The sequence below is a fragment of the Leopardus geoffroyi genome, chromosome A1 (genome assembly GCF_018350155.1).
Source record: "Leopardus geoffroyi isolate Oge1 chromosome A1, O.geoffroyi_Oge1_pat1.0, whole genome shotgun sequence".
Classification (NCBI taxonomy): domain Eukaryota; kingdom Metazoa; phylum Chordata; class Mammalia; order Carnivora; family Felidae; genus Leopardus; species Leopardus geoffroyi.
The window spans coordinates 89,958,936-89,985,796 of record NC_059326.1 but is presented as its reverse complement, the minus strand read 5'-3'; the positions used below and the strand labels follow the sequence as shown (position 1 = coordinate 89,985,796).

At 52.0% G+C, this 26,861-nt stretch overlaps 1 protein-coding gene across 1 annotated transcript in view; it reads right to left on the bottom strand.

Moving 5' to 3' along the window:
• RASGEF1C (RasGEF domain family member 1C) overlaps positions 1-26,861 on the bottom strand; it is a 93,620-nt gene that overhangs the window by 42,113 nt on the left and 24,646 nt on the right. The window contains exons 2-4 of the mRNA XM_045484584.1: positions 2,079-2,261; positions 1,801-1,923; positions 454-591 (exon numbers count right to left, since the gene is read on the bottom strand). Of these exons, the coding sequence (XP_045340540.1) occupies positions 454-591; positions 1,801-1,923; positions 2,079-2,255 (438 nt within the window). The 5' untranslated portion in view covers positions 2,256-2,261. The remainder of the gene's footprint in view (positions 1-453; positions 592-1,800; positions 1,924-2,078; positions 2,262-26,861) is intronic.

The following is a 26,861-nucleotide window of genomic DNA, read 5'->3' as shown; positions in this document are numbered from 1 at the left end:
TGTCTTCCCTAGAGTAATGCGGCTGGGAGAACAGGGCAGGGTGTGGGGTGCAGAGGCACCTGATGCCCAGTACACTGGCTGCCTTCCAAGCCACTAGAGCATTTACCCTGGGATGAGGTTTTGGCCACACGGGGGCGCTCTCTCCTCCTCTGCCACTACCAGGGCCCTCCAGGTCAGCCGAATGGATCACTGACCAAGGGCCTGATCCCAAGAGCCCATGAGAGGGTCCTTCCTCGCCTGCCATCTGATGCCATGTATGAGTACAGGCCAGGAGCGAGGTCAAGAGACGCCTGGAACCAGAGGCATGGTTTCCCTGCCAGCTCTGTAGGGCCTGATTTCCTGATGGGGCAGAAAGGGGCTGATTTTAGAGGAGCTACAGTGTACAGGAACGGGTTCAGGTCCCGGGTGTAGGGGTGCAGACGGTGGTGTAGGACTCGCGCTAGGCCTGCCCACCTCGTCACAGGGGGCGATGCGGCCCATCACGTCCTTCAGGTGCCCGATGGTCGACTCCTCCTGGAAGTCCCGCGGGAATGTCTCCGTCCATTCGGCCAACAACTGGAGGAGTTTTGGGCCAAACTTCCGGACCCGGGCCTGCAAGGCAAGCCAAGGAGCGTCTGTGCCAGGTGAAGGGTGCCTGGAGGCGGGGCCACATCAGCCGCTGCATCAGCCCCTCACCGCGCATCCTCTGCCGGGGTCTGGACCACCGAGGCGGCAGCGCTGGTGGCCAAGGGAGGTGTGCCTCGTGCCTTCTCTGTGTCAGGTGACAGGGATGCGACATGGGGATGGGGCTGACCACTGTGGGACAGGGACAGACACACCTTTGAGGCAGGGTCCTCTCTTATTTTTGCCTGCCGGGCATCCGGTCTCCCTTCCTCTGGTGATAACATCTCAGTTTGCTTTGGGGGTTTCCCCTCTCACTCATTCCCAGTCCTTGGGGTTCAGTGGCAGCTTACTTAGCTTCAGGCCTCGTGGCATGGGTCCGGCTCAGTGCTGGCCAATCAGAACACAGTACATACCCATCATGCACAGTGATTGGCTCACACATGGACATGGCGTCTAAGCTAAGCCAATGAGATAGAGACTTTTATTGGGAACTATTTAGAACGCGGCATGCTCTTTCCACCCAAATTGGTAAGAGTAGATGGTGAGCCTAGGGAGGCAGAGGCCACGTGCCACTGTGCAGGGAAAGGGTGAGGCTGGCACAGAGGAAAACAGGGCGGAGGGTGGAGGGGAGAAAGACCAGATTTCAATGCGGGTCATTTGGGCCCCTGGAGCCAGAGACACTTGAGACTTTGCAGTTACATGAGCCAGTAAATCCCTTTGTCTTAGGCCAGTTGCAAGTGGGTTTCTATCACTGTAGTAGCAGAGCCTGATCGATACACCTATAAATAATCATAGCCCGCAGGATCTGGCCAGGGACGGATGTGGGGAACCACAAGAAGGCTAGGCCATCAGCGGACCCCACAGAGGAGAGAAGGTTGGAACAGAGAGTGCGGAGGGCAGGAAGCCCAGCAGAGGCTGCAGAACCATCCCACGTGGCAAGAGTCCTACTGACGGGGCTCTGGGGGCCCGGGTCTGGACTTGGTGTAAGCCCAAGGGCTCCCATAGGGCATTGGAAAACAGTACCTGGTTAAAGGTTGCAACTTTGTTCCCTCTGTCTCTGGTCCTCTGATAAGTCAGAAACCCCTGTGGGCTTCTCCTCCGGAGAATGGGGACTCACTGCCACTCCAAGATGCAGATGTGTGAGGACACGTCAGGGGAGCGCCTGCATACTCAGAGGGCCCCTGCCCTGCCCCTCACCTTGTCCAGCACTGGCTGGTCCAGCTGCTGCTGCTCAATGCACAGGTGGCAGACCCGGGCCAGGAGCTCCCGGGGCTCGATGAAGAGGCGGGAGCTCAGAAGGAAGGTGAAGATGTAGGCTTTCTGGGGGGACAAAGAGAAAGGCAGCATGTGCTCCCCAAGTCATGGCAGGGATGTGCCCTCAGGCCCCAGCCCAGCCCCAGCCCTACTGTCTCCCCATGCCTGGTGGAAGAAAGCCCACTCTGAGGCCCCTCCTCCCCACTGAGTGGGCCACCCACCTCGGGGTAGTAGTCAGTCGTGGGCACCAGGTGCTGGATGAGGGTGTCCAGGGAAGCTGAGGAGGGAGCTCCGTCCAGGAGGGGCTGCCCGGCCTGCTCGCCATCCATGGGCTCCGTGGGGGGTGGGCCAAGGCTGCCTGGGGTGACCATGTCGGAGGCGCTCAGTGTCCGGGGCATGCCTGCCTGTAATAACAAGGAGAAGTTGAGGCACGCCTGAGCTGGGGCCTGCTGGTCCTCTGGGCTCCTGGCTGCGTGGCTCTGACTCCTACAGGCACTTTGGTGTCCACCCAAGTCCAGTGATCACTTCCTGGGAGGCCTTCCAGGGATCCTTAGCCCCACAGCACAGCACTCCTCAGGAACCAGCCACCCTCTACTCTTGGTCCAAGCCATTTAGGGACTAACCCCTTCCACTCCTACCTCAAAGCAATGAAGGTTGCTTTTGATAAGGCTTGGACAATTAGCATATTGCCGCTGCCCCTGGCCACAAAGACGATTAGTTCAGGGATGGGTCTGATCCAAACTGGAGAGCTCATGTGCAATCCCAGAACTTCTGTGGTACTCAGAAGCTCTCTTCCCCCTGGAGTCCCTGAGCAGGCAAGAATGGCACCATTCGGGCCATCTTGGCCCCACAAGGAGCCAGGGAGGTGGGCACATTCCTGAGTTCCTTGGGTGGGCCTTGCGTCCTGCTGTGCTTGAAGCTGCTGTGTGGACTCCTCCATTGTGTGAGCCTGTTTAACGTGTGGTTCTCTCAGGTGGCCCTGTGTAGCCTGGCGCTCCAGACTCTGTGTGATTCAGACCCACTGACCCATCCAGCTGTTTCTTCCACAGAAATGCTCTCCCGCCATGTGCACTCGCTTATCCCTGTGCACCTGGCTAAAATGCTTCCTCGTCCGTGAAGCCTTCCCTTCTTCCCTACAGTGACTCCCGCCAAGGCTGGGCCTCACTTCAGGTGGGCAGCACCAGATTCTCCTTGTCAGCACTGCTGGGTGCTTGCGATGTGGCTGGTGGTGTCTGGTGCAGGGAAAGGCCACCTGTGGCCTGTTTGTATAGTGACTTCACCCGAACCTCATCCAGGTGGGGCTCAGCGCACGTGCTCTGAGCTGGCACTAGTCAAGGGCTGGCCTGTAGCAGGTGCCCATCCGTGTGTGTGCTGTGGACCCGGGTTTCCTCCCCCAGGTTCTTCTGCATATCCCTGTAGGCCAGTCTTCCTGAACTAAGCCTTCAGGGCACTTATGTCTGTGAGTCCTGGCCAAGCCTGTGACTGTTTAACCATCCCCCATGCTGGGCATTGAAGTCACCCTACAGTCTTCTTCTTCTTCTTTTTTTTTAATGTTTATTATTTTAATGTTATGTTTTTTAAAATGTTTTTTAATGTTTATCTCTCTGTTAAACAGAGAGATAGCCAGAGCAGGAGTGGGGGGAGGGGCAGACAGCCAGGAGGGAAACCAAATCTGAGGCAGGCTCCAGGCTCTGAGCTGTCAGCACAGAGCCCAATGTGGGGCTCGAACTCATGAACAGTTAGGTCATGACCTGAGCCGAAGTTGGACACTCAACCAACTGAGCCACCCAGCTGCCCCTCTTTTTTAATGTTTATTCATTTATTTTGAGAGAGAGAATGAGAGAGAGAGAGAGAGAGAGCGAGCAGGGGAGGGGCAGAGAGACAGGGAGAGAGAATCCTAAGCAGACTCTGAGCTGTAAGTGCAGAGCCCAACCTGGGGCTCAATCTCCTGAACTATGAGATCATGACCTGAACTGAAATCAAGAGTCAGACACTTAACCGACTGAGTCATCCAGTCGCCGTCACCCCCACATTCTTAACCAGGGAGTCCTGCAGGGTTCCTATAGGGACCTTCCAGGGAACAGAGTCTCCCCATCACCCTGCCCACTCTGCCTGTGCATTTCCCATGGCAGACTGGAACCCAGGCCTATTTCTGTCTTTCCTGACCCCTTGGGTGACCTGGCTCTGAAAGTAGAGACAGGGGTGTGCAGAGTCAGAGCTGAGGTTGGGGATTGGAGGGAGCCCTGAGGAGGGCTGTCCTGAGGGTGTACAGGGACTGGGTCACAGCATGGGGTGGGGGTTGGCAGTGTGGGAACCAGCGTGGATGTCTGCCGGCACAGTCCTGGCCCTGAGCACAGCGGCAACTTTATTTTCACCTCCCTGGCAAAGCTGTAAGTGTTCAATTTTCAGCTGATGCAACTGTGAAATGTCACAAAACCACCTCTTGCCAACCTGTGGGGGAGGCCGCAGGTGTGCACGTGGGCACACGGGAGGCTGCTGAGCTCACTGGGGGGGTGGCTGTCAGCTCTGGGATGAGGGCCAGCTCTGCCCCACACCCAGGGCCTGGTGTCTGAGCCTAATTCCATAAGACAGAACTCATGCCAGGCCGGCAAAGCGTGGTCTTTCCTGCTGGATACCTGGCACCTTCTCTCTCCAGGGATCCCAGTCCAATTTTCTCAAAGATGAGCCACTATCTTGGGTGGAGGTGATTCTAGAAACCTCTCTGCAGGGCAGGGTGGGAGAAGCCCTTCTGGGGAGGCCAGGATGCCACCACTTCAAGAGGTGAGCTGGGAAGCCCCCAGATCACCTCCAGGCCTGGACTGCCACTGGGGGCTGGATGCGGGATGCTGGGCACGTGGGGAGGTGGGTGGGCTCAGACTCAGCTCTGCTTTGGAGCAACAGGCTCACACTGGAGGCTGGAGCGGAGCTGGAGGCCAGAACCATCGTGGTCCACAGGGATGCCCAAACAGTGGACAGGCTGCTGGCATCACCCCTCCGACCTCCAGCTACCCCTTGTGACCTCAGCTGGGCCCAGGCCTGGGGCTCAGTGGATGGGCTTGTGTTCCTGCTGCTTCAGTCTCTGGCTCCCTCTGCACCATTCTAGGTGCCGTGGACTCAGTGGGATCTCTCAGAACTGGCGGTGGGAAGTAGACCACGAGCAGACCAATGTGTGCAGAGAGAGTGTCCCACGGAGGCATGTGCTCTGCAGGGTGTGCCCAGGTGAGGGGAGAGGGGAATGGTGGTGCCCCACCAATCTTTCTGCCTCTTCCTGCAGGTGTGCTGGGGAGCACAGGGCTGTGGGGGCCCTGGAGGCACAAGCCAGCCTCCTCCTTCCTCCAGCAGGGGCTCCAGAGAAGGAGCCCAGAGAAGGGCTGGGGGCAGGTGGTGCTGTCTGTGCTGAGGACTGAGGGCAGGAGGCAGTCTGTCTGGAGACTTGCCAGGCCAAGGGGATCAGTGTGTGCAAAAGCTTAGGCAAGCTGGGGGGCAACACACTGTGGTCATGGGAGTGTGTGCTTGGGTGGCAGGAGCCAGGCTGTCGTTCCTGGAGAGATAGGGGTTGAGTGACCTAGTAGGGGATCAGGGAAATTACTGGGTGCTGGGGGCATCCCACGCCCATGTGCAAAAACACAGCCATGTGAAGACAGAGCCCCCCCACCCAACGCCCCAGTTCCATAAGCAACTGCTTGTAGGAGAGCTTCTTTATGCAAGGATGAAGAAATATATATATATATATATATATATATATATATATATGTATATATGGCACCTTTTCTGTCTTTATTAGAATATTGTACGCATTCTCCTGTGCTCTTTTTTTTTTCCCCAACGTTTATTTTATTTATTTTTGGGACAAAGAGAGACAGAGCATGAACGGGGGAGGGGCAGAGAGAGAGGGAGACACAGAATCGGAAACAGGCTCCAGGCTCTGAGCCATCAGCCCAGAGCCCGATGCGGGGCTCGAACTCACGGACCCCGAGATCGTGACCTGGCTGAAGTCGGATGCTTAACCGACTGCGCCACCCAGGCGCCCCTCCCCCAGGGATAATTTTTAAAAGCCAATGTTGCAGGGGCACCTGGGTGGCGCAGTCAGTTAAGTGTCTGACTTTGGCTTAGGTCATGATCTCACTGTTTGTGAGTTCGAGCCCTGCATTGGGCTCTGCACTGACAGTGTGGAGCCTGCTTGGGATTCTCTCTCTCTCCCCTCTCTGCCCCTTCCCTGCTTTCTCTCTCTCAAAAAAATTTTTTTTAAAAAGCCAATGATACAGCAACTCAAGTGTCCACTGATGATGAATGAGTGAACAAAATGTGGGCTATCCTTACAATGGAATATTATTCAGCCTTAAAAAGGAAGGACATTCTGACATGTGCTACAACAATGAAGCTTGAGGACATTATGCTAAGTGAAAAAGGCCAGCCACCAAAGGACAAATACTGTGTGATTCCACTTATTCAAGGTACTAGAGTAGTCACATTCATAGAGACAGAAAGGGGAAGAAATGTGGTTGCCAGGGGCTGGAGGGAGGGGGAAATGGGGAGTTAGTGTTTAATGGGGACAGAATTTCAGTTTTGCAAGATGTAAAGAGTTACGAGGATAGATGGCAGGGATGGCCGCACAACAACATGAATGTACTTAATAGCATTGGACTGTGCCCTTAAAAATGGCTAAGATGGTAGATTTTATGTTATGTGTATTTTACCACAATTAAAAAATTTTTAATATGTATTTTTGAGAGAGAGAGAGAGAGACAGAGTATGAGTGGGAGAGGGGCAGAGAGAGAGAGAAAGAATCCTAAGCAGGCTCCAGGCTCTGAGCTGTCATCACAGAGCCCGATGTGGGGCTCAAACCCACAAACCATGAGATCATGACTTGAGCTGAAGTTGAACTGAGCCACCCACACGCCTCTACCAAATTTTTTTTTTTTAAAAGCCAGTGATGATGGGAAAATTGTTTATTGTCACAATTTCCCTTGAAAAATCCTTGAGATCACCAGTAAGTCTTCCAATCTGTGTTTCTGTGAACACAGCCTGCATGGTGTATGTGCAGGGGGCTGGAGGTCTGGGCATAGACAGGGTCTGAGCCTGAGGGGCTCACCATGGCTGGGGACACAGGGCAGACTGGCAGGCTGCTCTGCCTGTGACCTCTAAAGAGAGGTTTCAATTCTCTCCTTCTGCCCTGCTGGGGGCCTGGGGCTCTGTGTGTGTGAACAGACACGTGCATGATATGGCTCCAGTAGGCTTCTGCTTTATACCCATTAATGCACAAGACTGCATTAAACAGCCGGTGCTATCAGGTATGTTGGAGCATCCCATTAAATACAGCTGGGGGGTGGGCGGGTGTACTGTGTCACGGCCCCTTTGAATCGTACAAGATCTGGCTCCATGTGCCAACAGCCTGAAGTTTGATAGCGCCTTTCACCTCAGTCAAATGCTTGGAAACGCATCCCAAGAAAATCATCTGAAGGGGAAAAGCTGGGGAGAGGGGTCTGCTTTGGCATGAACTATAAGCAGGGGATTAAATCCAGAGCACCATAGATGATGAACGAAAGGAGACGGGACAGGAACATTAGCATGCGGTATCTGTTGTCACCGATAATGGGGTAATGAAGACTTGGTGGCAACACAGAAGCGGTCATGGTATAAAAGGAGAGGGGCGCCTGGGTGGCTCAGTTGGTTGAGTGTCCGACTCTTGGTTTCCACTGAGGTCATGATCTCAAAGTTCATGAGACTGAGCCCCGTGGAGCCTGCTTGGGATTCTCTCCCTCTTTCTCTGTCCCTCCCTCCACCTCTCAAAACAAGCAAGTTACCATTAAAAAATTATATAAAAAAAGGAGAGACCACTGCACACGTAGCGCGATACAAAACATATTGGAGTGGATAAGACTACAACGGGGCACTGCAAAATGTGTCACTGATATGCATCCCCCCCCCCCCACTGTTATTGTTTTAGTGTCCTTTATTCCAGCCCAGTCATCAAACAAAGCCTCGAGGATGACAGGCCCCAGGAACACCTGAACCAATCCCAGGGCTGCAAGGGGTGCTGGGGTCAGGGGCATGTCCACCCTGTGATGATATCACTGAAGGGGCACAGATGCCTGGCTCTGGCTTACAACCGAGAGTGGCCAAGCCACTCTTTGCACTCTCTGATCTGCCCAGGGGAGGACCCCTGCACTCCGGGATGAGTGACTCACCAGGCCTTGGCACACACCAGACCTGCCTGCCTGGTGGCCTCCCAGCACCACGTGGCTCTCCCTGTGCTGCGATTCCTCTAGGAGGGGACTGGGTTGCTCACTGCTGCACTCCTAGGGTCAGCCCCCCCCACCTGGCACATTCATAGTGGGTGCTTGATCAAGATGTGTGCTGTTCAAGTGACTCAGTAATGCAGGTGAGAAGCAGTGAAGCCTGAGATTAAATAGTGCAAAGGGGATGTGGCTAACATACATGTGGAAGGGATTCAGGTGGTAGTCAGCGGGGAGGGAGGAGCAGGGGAGATGTCTGGGGTCCTGGCCCAGGAAGGATGATGGGCTACTTCTCCCTGCCTGCCCCCTCATCTCATCCCTTAGCCTTCCCATCTTACAGATGAGGAAAGTAAGGCTCTGAGAGTGAATGGCCAGTGCCCAGCTCACAAGCTAAGTATCCAGCAGAGCTGAGACTTGAGCACAGGTGTGTCTGGGTCCTGGGCCCTGTTCTGTCCACCAGCCCACATGGGCACTGATGTTGGCATCCCCAAACCACAGCCTCCAGGGGACTTGGCTGGCAGAGGGATAACCACGGCCCCTCCTGGGACAGGCCAGCCCTTCGAAACATTGTGTTTGGCCTGTGGGTGCCAGCCTCAGGTACTGTGTCTCTTTCCCACCCCAGACCCTAGTTCCGGACCCAAGTCCACCCTCCTGGTGCCTCCACCTGTTGAGTCTGCCTTCTCAGCATCCATTTCCTTTCCCTTCTGGCCAGAACACCAGGGTTTTGCTTGGGGAAATAACCACCACGCTCTCTAATGAACACTGAACATCCTGGTGAGACTGTCAGGAAGGCTATGCCTTCAGCGGGCCAAAGGGTGGGCACCATCACAGGCTGGGCCAATCAGATGCTGCCATACTGAAAAATGCACCTGAAGGGAACCTGACCGGAAGAGGCCTAACCCCTGAAGGCAGGCTTCTGAGTCACAGCTTCCCCCAACTAGGCATGCACTTCTGCCTCCATGTCCCTGCTCACATCCCCTACTCCGGCTGCCCAGTCCACACCTGTCAGATGCATCCATCTCTTCACATTCAGGTCTCCAAGCCCAGTATCTGGAGGTCCTGGGGCACTCCTGACAGTTATGAGGCAGCCAGTCTGCATGGCATCTGCAGAGGGGGGGAAGGCCTCCCTGGAGACGCATCCTGCAGGTGGGCATCCTTCCTTCTTGTGTTGCGCGCGGTTCAGACCTGGAGCCCACTGGCGGCCAGGATCTAGTGCTGGACATTTTGGGACTATGTGGCCTAAACCTAACTCCTTTATGGGAGACAGGGGGAAGTGTCTGCAGGGACAAGTGTTGGACCAGGTGGGATTATAAGGAAGGCCCAGACCCAGAGGATAATCTTTCTTTCATTTCCTGTTTCTTTGTTTTTTTTTTTTTTTTTAAGAGGGAGTGAGCGTGAGAAGGGGATGATCCCATGACCCTGGGATCATGACTTGAGCAAGACACTCAACCGACAGAGCCACCCAGGTGCCCCTCGTTTGCCAACTTAAAAAAAAATTTTTTTTTTAAACTTTTACTCAGTTTTGAGAGACAGAGAGCACAAGCAGGGGTGGGGCAGAAAGAGAGAGGGAGAGAGAGAATCTTAAGCACCCAGTGCAGAGACTGATGTGGGACTTAATCTTACAACCATGAGATCATGACTTGAGCAAGAGTTGGACACTTCACTAACTGAGCCACCCAAGCGCCCTAATATTTATTTTAAAAAAGTTTTTAACATTTATTCATTTTTGAGAGACAGAGACAGAGTGTGAGTAGGGGAGGGGCAGAAAGAGAGGGAGACACAGAATCCAAAGCAGGCTCCAGGCTCTGAGCTTCCAGCACAGAAGCTGACATGGGGCTTGAACCCACTAATCATGAGATCATGACCTGAGCCAAAGTTGGACACTTAACCAACTGAGCCACTCAGGTGCCCCCCTTTTTTTTAATTAAAAATTTTTGTATGTTAGCCAATTTGACAATAAACTATATTAAAAAAATACAACAGACATTCCTTGTTTCATGCAAAAATTTTTTTTTAACATTTATTCATTTTTGAGAGACAGAGACAGAGTGTGAGTGGGGGAGGGGCAGAGAGAGAGGGAGACACAGACCAATAATTATTTTTTAAATAAAAGGATGCATTAGTCTACAATATCATATAGAAAACAAAAAGTGGAGTAACAAAGTTATCATAATACAGGATTTTATAATTGCCCATGTATATATCTTTACTAGAGATGTTTATATGGCTTCAAGTTACTAATTAGTGTCCTTTCATTTCAACCTAAAGATTCCCTGTGGTATTTACTGTAGAGCAGGTATAGTGGTAATGCACTCCCTCAGCTTTTGTTTATCTGTGAATGTCTTAATGTCTCCCTCATTTTTGACATACAGTTTTGCTACATATAATTGATAGTTGATAATTGTTTTACTTTCAACACTCTGAATAGATCAACCCACTGCCTTCTGGCCTCCAAGGTTTCTGATGAGAAATCTTCAGATAATCTTATTGAGGATTCCTTATATGGGACAAGTCACTTTTCTCTTGCTGCTTTCAATGTTCTGTCTTTAGACAGTTTGATAATATGTTTCAGTGTGGGTCTCTTTGTATTTACCCTACTTGGAGTTCATTACGTTTCTTGTATCTTTATATTTATGTCTTTCATCAAATTTGGGAAGTTTTTGGCCACTAGTTCTTCAAATAATCTCTCTTCTTCTTTCTCTCTTTTCTCTTTCTGGGACTCTAGCAACATGCATTGCGGTTTACTTAATGGTGTCCCCCAGACCTGTTCGGTTCTGTTCATTTTTCTTTAATCTTTTCCCCCCTATTCCTCAGAATCAATAATTTCAATTGTCCTATCTTCAAGTTCACTGATTTTTCTGTCTGCTCAAATCTGCTTTTTACACACTTGTAGTGAATTTCTAATTTTAGGTATTGTATTGTTCTTTTTCAAGATTTCTTTTTGGTTTCTTTTTATGTTCTCTCTTTATTGACATTTCTATTTTATTCATACATAGTTTTCTTGGCTATCCACCTTTTTTCAATTGTTTTTTGTTTATTTATTTATTTAGAACAAGCAAGGGAGGGGTAGAGAGAGAGGGAGAGAAAATCCCCTCTCTCACTCACTAACAGTGTGGAGCCTGACATGGGGCTCAAATCCACAAACTGTGAGATTATGACCTGGGCCGAAATCAAGAGTCAGGCACTTAACCTACTGAGCCACCTAGGTGCCCCAGGGATGGCTTCTTTGATTAATTACCTCCCTTTAATTGTCTATACCTTCCTGTTTATTTGTAGGTCTTGTGATTTGTTGTTGTTGAAATGGGATGTTTGAGTCTTATAATGTGGTAACTCTGGAGGTGAGATTTCTGCAGGGTTTTATCTATTTCTTTTTAAAAAATTGTTGTAGGGTGCCTCTGGGCTGGGATATACATTTAAGGTCCTTTTCGGTCTTTTCTGAGCCTATGCCTTTCTCTGCATGTGCAGTAACTTTCTAAATTCCCTTGTATATGTGGTTGCTTCTAAATAACCAAATCCTTAAAAGTCCAGCTTCTAAAAGGAGAAAAAGGAAGAAATGAAGGGGGAAAACAATAGGCCCTTGAAGTCCCCTGGAAGCCTCTTCAGCCAGTACAGATTGCAGCAATGGTGGCCTGCCTCTGTATCTGCACTTCTGTGATCAGAAACAGCAATAAGCATCAGATCCTCCAGAATTTGCAGACAAGGCCCTTATTGTCCACCTTGGCTCCCACAAGCTGTGGGTAAACTATTCCAGGAACCTGTGTATGGCTGCCTGTCATGAGGCTGGGTGGGGTGAGGTGGGTGGAAGATGGGTAGCTGCTACTGTGCTATGATCTTAAATTGACCAAAATTAACTGAACATTTCCAAGCATTCTGATGGAAGCTGCAGGTCTTTGAACAGGCTCCAGAGTTCTAAGATAGTTACACCAGATGGATTCTGCCAGTTCAGCTGTCTGGCTGAAAAGTCTTGGTGCTTCCTGCTCCACTGTCTTCCCTGATACCCTCCTCTTCCCATTATATCTTTAACTGCATATTGGTATTGGATTTTACATGTGGGTTTTATATCTCATTAGTTCTAACAGTCTTGTTTTTCCAGAAGGCAGTTATGTCTACAATTCATGGTAATTTAATCTTTTCCTTTCTGGTGGTTAAACCTCACACACTTTTCTTATCATAACACATTGGACAGAACTTTTCAGGAGAAACAAAGAGAATAGTGCTGGTGAGAATAAGCATCCTATACTGTTCTATCTTACTGTCAGGGCCGGGTGTGCCATGGGATAGAGCTCAGAGCCATTTTAGGATGATGTTCCTAGTCCCCCTGCAGCTTTTTGGGAGGAGCTGAGGCACACAGCTCCTGGCACTGTGTGTGTCCCGAGAACCCCAGCTCTCTTCCTTCCCTTGACATGAGAAAGAGTGACTACTCCTGACGAGCTATACCTCTGCAGAGTCCATGTTTCAGCATTGTTCAGTTTTACTTCTATCTGTGCAGGGCCTGCAGAAGCTCCAAGAAGAGGCCTGAATTACAGGTTTCCTCATAGGGTCCACACCAGACTTGCTCCCCAGATAGCATATCTGGAGCTCCAGCCAGACCAGGGCATTATTAAAAGAGTCAAATGGGCATCTTTGCTTGGGACTACTTCTGCAGGAACAGGGACAGTCCCTGTGTCCTTGGTTGGGTGGTGGTGGTGGGGGTACTGAACTTGGAGTCTTTTTCAAAGGTCTTGGGCAAAGTGCCTGCTCCACCTGACCTGGACAGTTTCTATGTGCCAGGTTTCAGTTCAAGAGAAAACATGTGTCATGCTTTATGTGTCTTTTGTTCTCATATGTCACCTAATCCTTAAAACAACACATGGGAATGATTACCTACTTTATAGATGAGAAAATCTGGACCCTAAAAGGTAAAACAGGATGGGCAGGGTTACCAGCTCAGTGACTAGTACCCCAGGCCCCTGGGCTCCTGACTCTAGGCCCAGCTCTTGGCCCTGTCCCTGGGAGGGGAAACTGGTACAACCTGAGCAGAAAATAGATGTGGTCTAGAGATTCAGCAAAGGAGCGGGGCTCAGGGGCGGGGAGCTTGGGGAGGGCAACCTGAATATTGAGAACCCCAATGTGGCCTGGCTTCCAGGAAGCAGGGAGCCCACTGAGCAGCCCCTAATGGACTCAGCTGAAGAAGAGACCTCAGTCGATAGCCAAGTTCTTCCTGACTCTTATAGGAACCTTACGGGAGAAAAGAGTCCACCCTGGGTAGGGCCCTGGACCATGTCAACTCATGCCTGCTGCTCCGAGCAGTGGCAGTATCTTGTCCAGTGTCCACAAAATGCTGTGGTCCTCCACTTCTCCCTCCCCAACAAAGCCTGGGGCTGAGGCACTCATCTCATTCCAATTTGGACCCCATAAAGGGCTCCTCCCTGTTCCCTGGTGTCTGAAAGGATGCCGTGGAGGTATGAGGGCCTCCCCCAGGCATGAGCCCAGGGGTTCTGCTTGCCTCAGCTGGGAATGCACCTGGCTTTGCCTTCAGGAGGCCACCCAATAGACCTGGCTGTGAGGGGAGGACTGGCTTCAGTTATTTTTATGCGCCATATGGCTCTCAGCTCCTGCTGACAGAACCTGCTGCTTCCACATCTCAGGAAGCTCCTGTGTCTGCAAGCTCAGGGTCCAACTTGCAGCCAGTCTGCCACATGCAGGTTGATAGCACCAAGACCCACCATAGGCTGGTAACTGAAAATAGAGCTCTTCAAAGAGGGAACAGTCGGCCCCTCTGTTGCTCCATAATCCATAGGGTCCCTCACTCTTGGTCTCCATCCTCAATTATTTCCTGAGGACACACTTCTATAAGGAGAGCCACTGGGCTGAAGAATGGTAGTCCTTTCAAGGGGATCAAAATATACTGCCCGATTGCTCCCCTGAACCACAGAGAAGGGGTTTTGTTTTGGATTCCCAATCGTCATGCTTCCTTACTTCCCGGGACAATTTCCCACCACTGGATGGAATCCTGGTTAGGGTGGGGTGAGGGTTAACTGAAGCCTGGCCAGTGAGAGTTCAGCATCCCTTTCTCCCATCCCTGATCAGGGACCTGGGTTATCTAATCAGAATAAATCCTGGGCCTTGTTTGGAGATCAACCCAGAGATGTTCCCTCGATATTTTTTCCTCTCTATACTTTTATTATTTTATTAAAAAAATTTAATGTTTATTCATTTTTGAAAGAGAGAGAAAGAGACAGAGCATGACTAGGGGAGGGGCAGAGAACAATGGTGACACAGAATCCAAAGCAGGCTCCAGGCTCTGTGCTGACAGCTCAGAGCTGGACGTGGGGTTTGAAACCACAAGCCATGAGATTTTGACCTGAGCTGAAGTCAGATACTTAACTGACTGAGCCACCCAGGCACCTTATTATTATTTCTTAAAGTTTATTTATTTATTTTGAGAGAGAGAAAGTGTGTGCGTGTGTGTGTGTGTGAGCTCACGCACATGCGTGTGAGTGGGGGAGGGGCAGAGAGAGAGGGACAGAAAGAATCCCAAGCAGGCTCTGCACTCTCAGCACAGAGCCCCATTTGGGGCTTGAATTCACAAACCATGAAACCACGACCTGAGTCAAAGTCATGAGCCAGACACTTAACCGACTGAGTCACCCAGGTGACCCTCCTCTCTTATACAAAAATTAAACACAAAAGAGTTTATAAATACATCTAAAATTTAAATTATAACAATTTTTTAACTATTAAAACTAAATGAACATCTGTGAACTGATATCCAGGCTGATATAAAAAGCATTATCAGTACCTTAAAACCCCTTATTCACCTTCTGCAAACAAGCTGACCTCCTAACCCTCAACTCTAGCTGATGACCATCCTTTCATGCTAATTGTTTCCTTGCTTTTCTTTATGGTTCTACCTGTGCATCCATTCCAGACAATATACCACCTATTCTTAAAAACAGAGGGTAAGCACACTGGACAGAGGCTCCAGGAGAGGGTGAGGAGAGCACTCTCTGGGTCGTGGGCTGACTTCCCCTTCGCTGGAAGCTGACAAGGCCCCTTCTGGGGAAGTGGCAAGCAAGGTCACAAGTGAGTCTGGGGAAACACAGGACTCTCCACAGCCGGGCGCCTGGCAAGGCTGAGGTGTGCACTGGGCACCCGACAGAAGTATGGCCAGAGGGAATGGGCTGCCTTGTATTTTCCACTTCTGAGCCTACCATGGCCCTCTGGCTCTCAGGGAAAGCCAAGAACTTCTGGGAGTGATACATGTGTCCTCAGCAGAGCACAAGGGGAGAAATCCTCAGCAGCACATGGTCAAGGCAAGCCAAGTCCTGATGAAAATCTGGGCCAACCTCTCATGGGTGATCTGTCCTTGGGTTAAGAGCATGGCCCGATGGAAGTGGCAGGGGAAGGGGGATCTTAGTGATGACCGTCTGTCTCTTGTGTCACACAGAGCCAGAACGGCTCAGCTGCCCCCACATCTGGAGCAGAGCTGCTGATCTGGGATCACTCCGTCATCCTTTGAGGAATTCCCTCCTCACTTCTTTTACTGGGTCTCCTGCTTCCTGTATCTTGTCTCCTCATTTTTCTTGGCTTATTTTCATTTTGATGGAGCACGTCCTCCAGTAGCTTCTTGTGAATAGATACTTAGGAACAAAATTTTGAGACCTTACATGCCTGGGAATGTTCTTACTTTACCATCATACTTCTAGTATGTTTGAAAGCTCAGCAGGGTATAGAATTCTAAATCAGAAATCATATTTCTTTGGAATTTTGAAGACGTTGTCTTGTGGCTTACCTCTCTGAGCTTTGTAGAATTTTTTTTTTTTTTTTTTTGGTTCTCAGTAGGATGACCGGTCATTCTGGCTTTCCCAGGACCATCCTGGCTTTAGCGTTGAAAGTCTCATTTCCTAATAAACCACTCAGTCCTAGGCAAATCAAGACAGTTGTTCATCCCAGCCCTAAGTGTCCTGAAATTTTACAATGATGCACCTTGGTATGGGTCATTTCCATCCCTGTGTGGAGCACTTTCCAGATGGACTCAGGCCCTTCAGTGCTGGGATATTTTATTAAGTAATTTCACAGAAGACTTTCTTTTTTTTTTTTTTGTTTGGGACTCTTAGTATTCATGTTGGACCTCTTGGACTTGTCCTCCAATTTTTTACCCTTTCTATTTAAAAAAATTTTTTTTAATGTCTATTTATTTTTGAGAGAGAGAGAGAGAGAGAGCAAGTGGGGGAGGGGCAGAGAGAGAGAGTGAGACACAGAATCTGAAGCAGGATCCAGGCTCTGAGCTGTCAGAACACAGCCCAACATGGGGCTCGGACCCACGAACCACAAGATCATGACCTGACCTGAAGTCGGACGTTCAACTGACTGAGCCACCCAGGTGCCCCTCTTTCCTATTTTCCATTAAAAAAAAACCATATCATTCTACTCTCTGAAAGCTTTTCAGTTTTGTATTCCGAACCTTCTATTGTTTATTTCTATTGACATGTTTTGAATTTCTATGATGTATTTTTCCTTTGAATGCTCCTTTTCAAATGTATGACACTCTGTTCTTTTCTCACAGATGTAAAATCCTCTCTTACTTCTCTGAGGATATTAGTAATCTTATTTTTTAGTGACTTCGTTTTATTAGAAATTTTCTTCTTCCTTCATTGCTTTTGCTTGCCCCAATTTGCCTTCCCCCCTCATTTGTCTTGGTCAACATGTTCCCTGTTGGTAGTATTCCTCAGGTGTCCGGGAATCTTCGGCTGTCACATAAAGACTAAGAAGCTGACTGGATATTCTGAGGGAGAGGGCAGGGCTTGTGGAGTAGCTCCTGGTGGGGAAATCATGGTGGGCTGCTTGGGGGAGGAACTCTAACAGGAGTCTGGAAAAGAAGCCATGGGCCTGACTCCTCGCCGGAACCAACCCCCTTACTTAGTCCACTGGGCTTTGACTTCTCAGGTCTGCTCTGTCATTGGTTACTCATCCACCTGCTTTCCAGCCTCCTAAAGTTTCTTGCTGTTGTTGCTACCCCTATCCTCCCTGTGTGTGTGTGTGTGTGTGTGTTTAACAAAAGTGTATTTTAGTGGAGGTTTCAGTGGGGGCAGGGTGTTCAGCCTGTCCTCCCGATGCTCTCTTTCCAGCAGGAATGGAGGTTGAGCAGATGCAGGCCTGAGCTGCTGGTGGCCATTTAGTCACCAAGGGGAGGCTGGGAAGGCCCCTTTCTGCCCCTGAGAGGGGGTAGGGGGAAAAGCCTTGAGCATCGTGTTTGGGATCCAGCTGCACTCAAAGTTAGCCCCGGTGTTAGGCTTTTTTGTATATGACACAGTTGATTCCCTTTTTTGTTTTGTTTTGTGTTGGCCAACTTGACCTGGGCCGATATCACTGGACATGGAAAGAGTCTTGATGCCCCAAAATTGCTCCAGTGACACTTTGCCTGTAGGGCTCGTGCCCGCCCACCTGTGGCCTCACGTATCCCATGAAAGGTGGAACTCTTTGGTAACTTGGAGGTATTCCCTGCAGATTCCCCCTAGTTCCTGGTGGCTCAGTGCAGCACCCCTCCCAGATCCCTCCTGCAAGAAGCCATTTGGCTCTGGCTGGGCCTGAGGAGCAGAGAGGGGTCAGTAAGGGCTCCGGGGTCCAGTCAAGGCACCATTTCCTTCCATGTGCACTTGGCCTCTGGGTACCCCCAGACTGGCTGCCCCCTGCCTCCCACACACCTGGGTATATTGTTCTGCAAACTCAGACATCTTTCTCCAGGCTGTGTGAGGGGTGGGCTCCACGCTGGGAAGAATGTCTCCTGTGTCGGTGACACACACTGGCCACTGCTTCACCGCCTGGGGTCACTCCACCTGGCTCCCTGTAGCACAGCCTCCAGGGAGAGACCCTCAAGCTGCTCTCACACACATCCCTACTCTAATGCAATTCCAGCATCATCCCCACCATCCGTGCCAGCCTTGCGTCTGCGAGGAAAAAACCTGGCTCCCTACCACAGATAAGCCATATACTATGTGTCCGTCACCCATGATACAGTGTTAGAAAAGCCTTTAAAATGCCTTTAAAGGTAACAAATAGAAAGTTAACCTTGGGGCGCCTGGGGTGGCTCAGTCAGTTGAGCGTCTGGCTCTTGGTTTCAGCTTGGGTCATGATCTCAGGGTTTGTGGGTTCGGACCCGGCATCGGGCTCTGCACTGGCAGATTCTCTCTGACTCTCTCTCTGCCCCTCCCCTACTCGTTCTCTCTCTCTCAAAATAAATAAAAAAATAAAAAAAAAGAAAACGAAAGTTAACCTCTGGCTAGGAGCACAAGAGGGGGCGAAAACTGAGAAAAATATCTCCTTCGCTGAGTCTCTTGGCAGCAATAATCCACACACGGCTTGAGAACCTGCCTGTGAAAACCTGGCAGATCCCTAGGGTGGATTCAGAGGTACTTCCCACAAATGCTTTAAGGCATGTTTGCCTTGGCATGCTGCTATTTACATATACATCCACGGCATCCGTATTTACGGCATAAAGGTGGTGGCATTAGAGAAATGTGTCAACACGATGGACGACAGAAAACCTGAGCAGGGGTACATGCCTCCATTTGGCCCCTTCCCCTGGAAAGTCGTGGATACTGAAAGGAGGAGGGGCATCACTTAAGACCCTACCCCGCCTGCCCCCAGCCAGGCTTTGCTCAGAGCCCTGGAAAGGATGTGAAACAGGCCTCTCCCAGGCCTCTGCATTTTATATGCCTGGGACAGACACCATGGGTACAGGCAGGTCTCCTCCACAGCCTCCAGGCTAGAGAAGTGTCTCCCAAGCTTGGGGGAGAGAGGGAGGGGTTGCAGAGAGCCATGGGGCTGAAACATGATTCACCTGCATGGCCCCGATGGGGCCACGGGGATTCCCAGGCTGAGGGGCCTCTGACATCAGTGTCTCATCCTAGTTTCCCACACTTAAGTGCCTTGGATGCAGCCTGGAGGGCAGATGTCCAAACAGACCTTGATCTGCACTCCCAGGTGGGTGGGGATTGCCAGGACTCTAAAGAACAGCTGGAGGGCAAGAGAGGTCAATCAGATACCAACCGCCCTCCGCTGGGCTCAGCCCCTGAAACCAATCTGCCGGGAGCACTGTCTCCTCACTTCACCTGGCTGATTCCCCATCATTCAGGGCTTGCTGGGATGTGTCTCCCAGAGGGGACCTCTGTGATCTTGTGATTCATAATAAGAAATACATTCATCCCATGGGGCACCTGGGTGGCTCAGTCAGTTAAGAGTCCAACTTCGGCTCAGGTCATGATCTCGTGGTTTGTGAGTTCAAGCCCCAGGTCAGGCTCTGTGCTGACAGCTCAGAGCCTGGAGCCTGCTTCGGATTCTGGGTCTCCCCTCTCTCTGCTCCTCCCCACTCATGCTCAGTCTCTCTCTTTCTCCCTCTTTCTATCTCTCAAAAATAAAAAAAGAAAAGAAAGGGAAAGGAAGGGAAGAAAGAAAGAAAGAAAGGGAAAATGGCAAACTCACTGTCAGTTTGGTGGCACTTCAAATTCTGCTCTTTTTCTCCAGGCTGCCTGCTATTATTTACTTTTCCAAGTCCCCAAATAGCTGTTCCATGCATTCTGTCAGATTCGAAGGTGCATTCAGTGGGAGAGGTAGAATGGAGCCATCCTAGAACCAGAACCCTGGTATTTTTATTTTTTTTTATTTTTTTATTAAAAAAAAATTTTTTTTTTCCAACGTTTATTTATTTTTGGGACAGAGAGAGACAGAGCATGAACGGGGGAGGGGCAGAGAGAGAGGGAGACACAGAATCGGAAACAGGCTCCAGGCTCTGAGCCATCAGCCCAGAGCCCGATGCGGGGCTCGAACCCACGGACCGCGAGATCGTGACCTGGCTGAAGTCGGACGCTTAACCGACTGCGCCATCCAGGCGCCCCCTGGTATTTTTATTTTTAATTTTATTCTTTTTACAAATTAATAATGCTTGTTTTTGTTGCATTACTTTTTTTTGTTTTGTTTATTTTGTATTAGTTTTGAGAGAGAGAGAGGCAGAGAGGGGTTGGGTGGTAGAGAGAGAGGGGGACAGAGAATCCAAAGCAGGCTCTGTGCTGATAGCAGAGAGCACCAAGCAGGGCTTGAACTCATGAACCATGAGGTCATGACCTGAGCTGAAGTTGGGCACTTCACCAACTGAGCCACCCGGGTGCCCTGTTATGTTAGTTTTTATAGTCACTTTCTATTTATGGTGATTTAGGTAGGAACATAAACTTTCATTATAAGATATATTAGTTTTAATAAATGAGTCGATTTTACAAAAAAACAGTAAGCCTACACTGGACCTATCTGCCTGCTTGCTGTGCCCAAAACATGCTGTCCACACTGCCAAGTCAGGCTCTTCATGGTCTCCTCTGTTTTAGAGCACCCTTCTCCTGTTCCCCTGGGAGGTCCAGATGCCATGTCCCCTCCCAGAAGAGACCTTCAGAACTGCAGCGGACAGGGGGCAGGGGCCAATGAATGCATTTGGAGGATGCACAAAGGGTCCTCTGAGCCAGTGGGGTCCCTGAAGAGGACATGTCCAAGGGTTGGTCTGCTGGGAGAGGAAGAGCTGTGTCAGGTGGATGTGTGGGGCAAGGGAGTGTGCAGGCACCTCGCTGTGCCTCAGTTTCCCCCCATGCACAAGGAGGCTAACAAGCCTGTGTAAGCTTGGAGAGGTACCAGCGTTGGTGACATCCCGTGACATGCCTGGGCCTTTCCCTAAAGTCCTTCTCGTGGCCCATGAGCTCCCACCTCTCTGATCTTGTGTCTAATTCCCCCTCCTGCCCCCCACACCGCCCTCTGGCACACGTTGCACTCATTCCTGCCTCAGGGCCCTGTGCTTGCTGTGCCCTCACTGGGAATGCTCTTCCTCCAGACCCTCACCTACTACCGTCCATCAGAGCCCACTCACTGTGCCCTGGGCCGCGTTTCGTGCGCCTGTGGCATTCATCCGAGTGTGAAGTTAACAGGCATCTTTTTATCTACTTGTTTATCTGCCTTCCTCCCCACAGGGCTGTGAGCTCCTCGGGGATACAGCTTTGTCCGTCCTGCTCACGGCATCTGGAACAGAGCTCAGGCAATCAACACTTGCTGGCCGAATGAATGCATGGGTGGATGGATGGATGGACAGATGGACGGCTGAAGGAATGACAGTCACCAGGAGGTGACTGGATGCAGGGGCCGATGGAGGAGAATGGAAAAAGGGCTCCGCAGCGTCTGGCCACCAGCCGAGGTCGACAGCGGTGACCAGGCTGCTCTGCGGCCTGGCCAGCAAGGCAGCAGCTGTCAGGGAGCAACATGGCCTGTTTTGTGCAGGGAAACAAGTGTCTTATTTACCATCACGGAGAATGACTATCAGACTGTGTGAAGAACACATTTGCCACTGAGACGTGTAAGGGGAGGGCCAGGCATGAAAGCGCTAACTGTTCCTCCGCTGAGATGCTTTTAGCTCCACCAGCCCCCTGCTAGGCCACTCTCCCAGCACTGCCTGCCTAATCCCTGCAGGACCACTGCCCTGGCTGGCTCACCGCCCTCCTGTGACCACCCAGGGTCAGATGCTCAAAGTTTCCTCTCCCACCAAACCTTTCAATGGCTCCTGTGGCCTCAGCCCTCCCTCCTTGCCATCCTGCACTGGGGCCCCCCAGACCTCTGCCTGCCTCCTCTGGCCTGCACCCCCTCTCTGTGCGGCACCTGCTCACCCGCTCATGTTCCTCTCCTGCTCCCCTCGTCCTCAGGGCTGAGTCGCCAACATGTTGGCAGCTGTGGGAGCTGTCCCCAGGTCCATCCTGGGTATGTGTGTTTCCCTCCTGCAAATAGAGTCAGGAGGACCCCTCTGTGGCCCCTGCCCTGTGTGGGCCTGGAGGCAAGGGGCTCTCGTAAGCACCGCACAGCCTCTCCAATTTGAAGCCCTTGAGTCCCAGACAGCGGGGGACAGCCTGGGTCAGAAGGCCACAGCCCTGGCTCCAGGATGTGGGGACCACACTGTGCGACACTGGCCACGGCCCTCCAGTCTGGGTATCCCCACTCCCTTAACTTCTTTGGGGAGGGAGCACCTAGTGGGAGCACAGAGGAGATAAACCACCCTGTGCTGAAGATGTGTAGCTCCTGGGCCACAAGAGCTTGGGATTTTCAGCTTCCACAGCTGCAGCCACAAAGGGAAGGCTCAGACGGATCTGGAAGAAAGCGTGAGCCATCTGGGGACACACAGCCTGGAGTCGGCAGGGCAGAGGGCGGCCACCAGAGTCACGGTCCTCCCTCCCCACAGCCTGGAGCCAACATAGTCCCTGAGAGGGCGGGAGACCTTGGGGTCGACTGGCACCCCAGGGAACTCAGAACCTGCCTTTTGGGCTGAGGGGCTTGTCTTCAGGCATGCTTACAACCCTGGGTACACTGACTTCACGGCCCTGTCTCCTCCACTGTGGGTCAGCCTGGGCCACCCGCTCACCCGGCAGGGATGCTGCCCATAGCTTGCCAGAGTCTGGGACAAAAATAGCCAGTTCCATCTCTGCATGTCTGCATGAGTCACCCACACCTCCTGACAAACACCTCTCAGGCGCCTTCAGGGATGGGGAACAGTTGGCAAAAATAAATGCTTTGTTTTCTCCCTGCAGCTTCTGGGAGTTGTCTGAAAGAATGGTCTGGAGAGGTAAGCCTGTGGGACCCAGAGACCGGTGCTGTGACCAAGGGGGGAGGCAGCGTGTGGCTCGCTGGGGGTCTTCCTCGCTGTCTGGTTGTGAGACAGCCCCCTCACCTGTCTGAGCCTCAGTTTCCACATCTGTAAAGTGGGTTCATAATACCCTCCAATAGGTGGGTCCACTGGGGTTGGGAGCAGGCATCAGTGTACCCTGCCCTGTTGCACATGAAAGGGGGCCAAGGAGGACCAGTGGAGCTACCTTGTCTATGACAGGACACACTGAGGCCCCTGTCATGCCCAGACAGCTGGGTGGTCGTCCCAGCCTGCTCTTGCACCTCTACCCATGCAGGAATGTCCCCCCAGCCCAGGCTTCCTGACCCTCCATTGCCACTTGCATTGTCTTGCTCCCTCTGAGTCTAGACCCAGGGCCTGGCCACATGAGCGTGGGGCTGTCCTGGTCAGGGCCCGGGGATCACAGGATGGCTAAGGAAGTGGGGCCCAGAGGTCCAGGGATGCCCAGAAGCCAGGACAGAGTTGAGGCTGCACAGACATCACCCTCTGGAGCCATTCATTTCCTTCTAACTGGAGATGTCTGTCAAGGTTCTGGAAAATCTTCAAGGACAGAGAAATCATTTCATTTCTGCCCTGAATTTGGTAATCTGGGGGAATGAGTTGGAAACTGTGCAGGTTTTTGTTAATGGTGACCCATGACTGGGATCCACAGGTATGGGGGCCACTCATATGGGGAAGTCCCAGGGGGTCGGGGGGCAAGTGACCAGGACAGGGGCTCCTAGCCCTTCTCCCCATGGACAGGAGGAATTGGAGACCTGCTGTGAGCCCAAGTGAGGCCTGAGTGACACCGGGAAGGGCCACTTAGCTGAAAATAACTCCAAGAAGCAAGAAGCTGCCTTTAAATACTTCTCATTCTTGCTATAAGAGGGGGCTCTCGCAGCTGAACTTTAACAAATTCGTCATCGTCTTTTCTCGGAAGAACAAGGATGGATGAAGTCATCAGTGTTATAGCAAAACAAAGAAACATACTGTTTTTCTCCGGCTTCTCTCAGAAACATCCAGCAAACAGAGAAAAGGCCGTTGTCAGAAAGGCTGGGACGACATATGCACGTGTGCATCTGAACCACCCCCCCACAGCTTGGCGGCTACACTCGCAATTGTGGGTTCAGTCCCCGTCCTGGGCTGCAGCCAACACCCAGGCTGCATGTGCACAAACACACCATTGTGAATCTGCTGTCCCCAAGACTTGCCTAAAAGCAGTTTCGTCCTTCTCTGCATTTCACAGAAGGGGAAACTGAGGCTCAGGAAGAAGACCTGACCCATGCTAGGTCACCCAGCTGGAGCATGATGGGGACAGAATGGCCCCCACCGCTTCCAGGGACTCAAACTGATAGCAGGCTTTTACCATCTTCTGCAAGCGGGTCCAGAATAGCCCGAAACAGGGACTGACTCTGACTTGGGAGGATCTCTGCATGGAGACCCCAGGCAGCTCGTGTGGGGAAAGGCTCAGGAAGGATGAAGCATGGCAGGCTACACTGACCACAGGCCCTAGAGGCTGCCCCCCTGCACAGGGTCAACCCCAGGAACCCGGGAAAAATGGAGTCTCCCTAGCCACTGTCCTGAAAGATGGTCAAGGAGGCAGCTGGGTTAGAACCTGAATCCTGGCTTGAAGGCCACGTGGTCGTGTCCACCACTGCAGAAGCCAGCAAGTCCCTGCCTCAGAGGCCAGGCCGTCTCACCACTGGGGGAAGAGCCACCTGCTCAGCTGCGGGCATTGGACATTTGTCCCTGCTCTCTGCCTCCAGGGGGCTCACAGATGCTTCTGATCTTGGTCAGCCTGCATAATAATTCTGATGCTCAGGCTGGCAAGAACCTTAAACCAGTGAGGTCCCTGATTTGAGGCCACAGACTTGGGTCCTCACCTGGAGCCTCCTAACGAAGTGGGCACCAGTGCACTGCCTTGTGCTGGTGGAGGGGAGGGTACAGCTGTGAACCAGCCACTTTGCTTCAGACAAAGTCACAGTCCAAACATGGCTGATACACACGTGCTCGAACATGAGCATGTGATATCAGAAAGCACCACAATGCCTTGGAAGAAAGGGGTCTGGAGCAGTCGCGAGGGGGAGGAGCCGTCATCGTGATCACAACAGCAGGAGTCTGGGCTCATTGCCTCCTCTCCAGCAGCCAGCACTGTCACCTGCACTTGCCCATCTGCATGAGGCTGCTCTTGTTCTGTTTCATATGACGAAATTGTGGTGCCTGACTTGCCCCTGCAGGCGAGGGAGCCGGGCTGTGGTGGTGTGTGACCTGGAACCCAGCTCACCCCACCTCCTCCGTGGTGAGCCCTGGGTTACAGGTGGCAGCGTGTGGAGTCCCTGAGGGGTGCTGGAGGAGCGAGGACCCCCACCAGGAGAGGGGCCTTCCCAGGATCGGGGACACCTGTATGCCAGGTACAGGTGGGTGACACGGACGGGGCTCCCCCTGGGCACACCTGTCCTGGGCAGCGCCTAGGGTCCCTCCAAGAACCCTGAAGCCTCAGGCTTAGGGCCTTTGGGAAATGGTCCCTCCATTTCAGCGTTTGTTGAATGAGGCACTCGAGGGTCAGTTTGCGGGTATTTCCAGGCCTGACTGCTTCCTGCACAGCTATTCAGTCAATCACATTCCTCATATCAATCCACGTTTTAAAATCAGCATCGTCCTGGGGCACCTGGGTGGCTCAGTCAGTTGAGTGTCCAGCTCTTGACTTCGGCTCAGGTCATGATCTCATGGTTCGTGGGTTTGAGCCCCTCATCGGGCTCTGTGTTGACGGCGCAGAGCCTGCTTGGGATTCTCTCTCTCTGCCCCTCCCCTGCTCGAGTACACACACTCTCTCTCTTTCTCTCTCAAGATGAATGAATAAACTTAAAAAAAAAATGTTTATAAAATTAGCATCGTCCTTACCAACAGTATCTATGACCTCGGTCTAATGTGCTGGCTGTATGCTTTTCAAAATGTGTTAAAATAACCACATCAACACGTAACAATGACTGAACAGTGAACAAACACATGGCTGTATTTAATCCTCAGTCCACCTGAAGAGGCAGCATCGCTGGCTGCCAGTGGGGTGGGTTTTGGGACCTCCTACGCTGGAGTCTCTTAGGCAAACCACGCTGGCTCCTTGACATGCCTGAGCCCTGCAGGAAGCCTGGACCTCAGCCGGTGACACCTTTGGGCAGCAGATGGCCCTTGAGGCAGAGGCCACACCCTCCCCGCAGCCCTCCTGGCTTCTGTGGGCTCCTGCAGATGAATGGCCAGGGAGGGCACTGGATGAGCCAGCCTCGCTGACTGCCTGCTTCATTCTTGCAAAGACTCAGCTTGAGTGGCCATCCATCCTGTCATCAGGGCAATGACTGTGGGCTCTGTGTGGGCCATAGGCCAGGCCAGGTGTCACCCATTACACCTCCTGGCCCTGTTGGGCTGCACCAGGGAGGAATTGCTGCTGGTCCAGACAGGCCCCGCCACTCAGGTGACAGGGGGGCCCTGGTTTGCTCAGGCTAGTATCTTTCTTCAGAAAAGATTTAGCCACACAGATTCAATGAAAACATTGCTGCTCTGGCAATCGCTTGGCAGAAGCCAGTGCCTGCGTGCATCCCCTCCTGGCACACCTTGGTAAACCTGGCTTCCTGGAGGAGGGGTCTGCAGACAAGAGGGGCTTCCAGAGATGGATGGAACTGGGGTGAGGGCAGTGAGACCCTCGGGGTGAGGAGTAGGGGCTGGGTGAGAGGCAGCGATGGGGAGGCTGGCCTAAGGGCCATAGAACGACTGGGGGCTACTTCCAGAAACATCCACCCTGGGGGAAAGCAGGCCTTTGGGGCCAGCTGTGCATCAGACCCCTGACTCAGCAGCCCCAGTCCTTTCCCTCTTGGGGCCTGCCCCCCTCCCGACACAGGGGCTGGTCTGCCTTAGTCCCTTAGTACTCAAGCTGAGTTCACAGAGTGCTCAGGCTCTGCTCACCTAGCAGCTTCCCTAAGGAAGTAGGCTGTTAACTGGCTCCATTTTTAGCCTCCTCTCAGCTCCAGCAGCCCCAGTGAGGGCACTCAGGTGAGTGTCTGCATGATCCCTCCCGCCAAGCTGCAGCAGTTAATGGATCGAGGAAGGCCAGGGGGCGG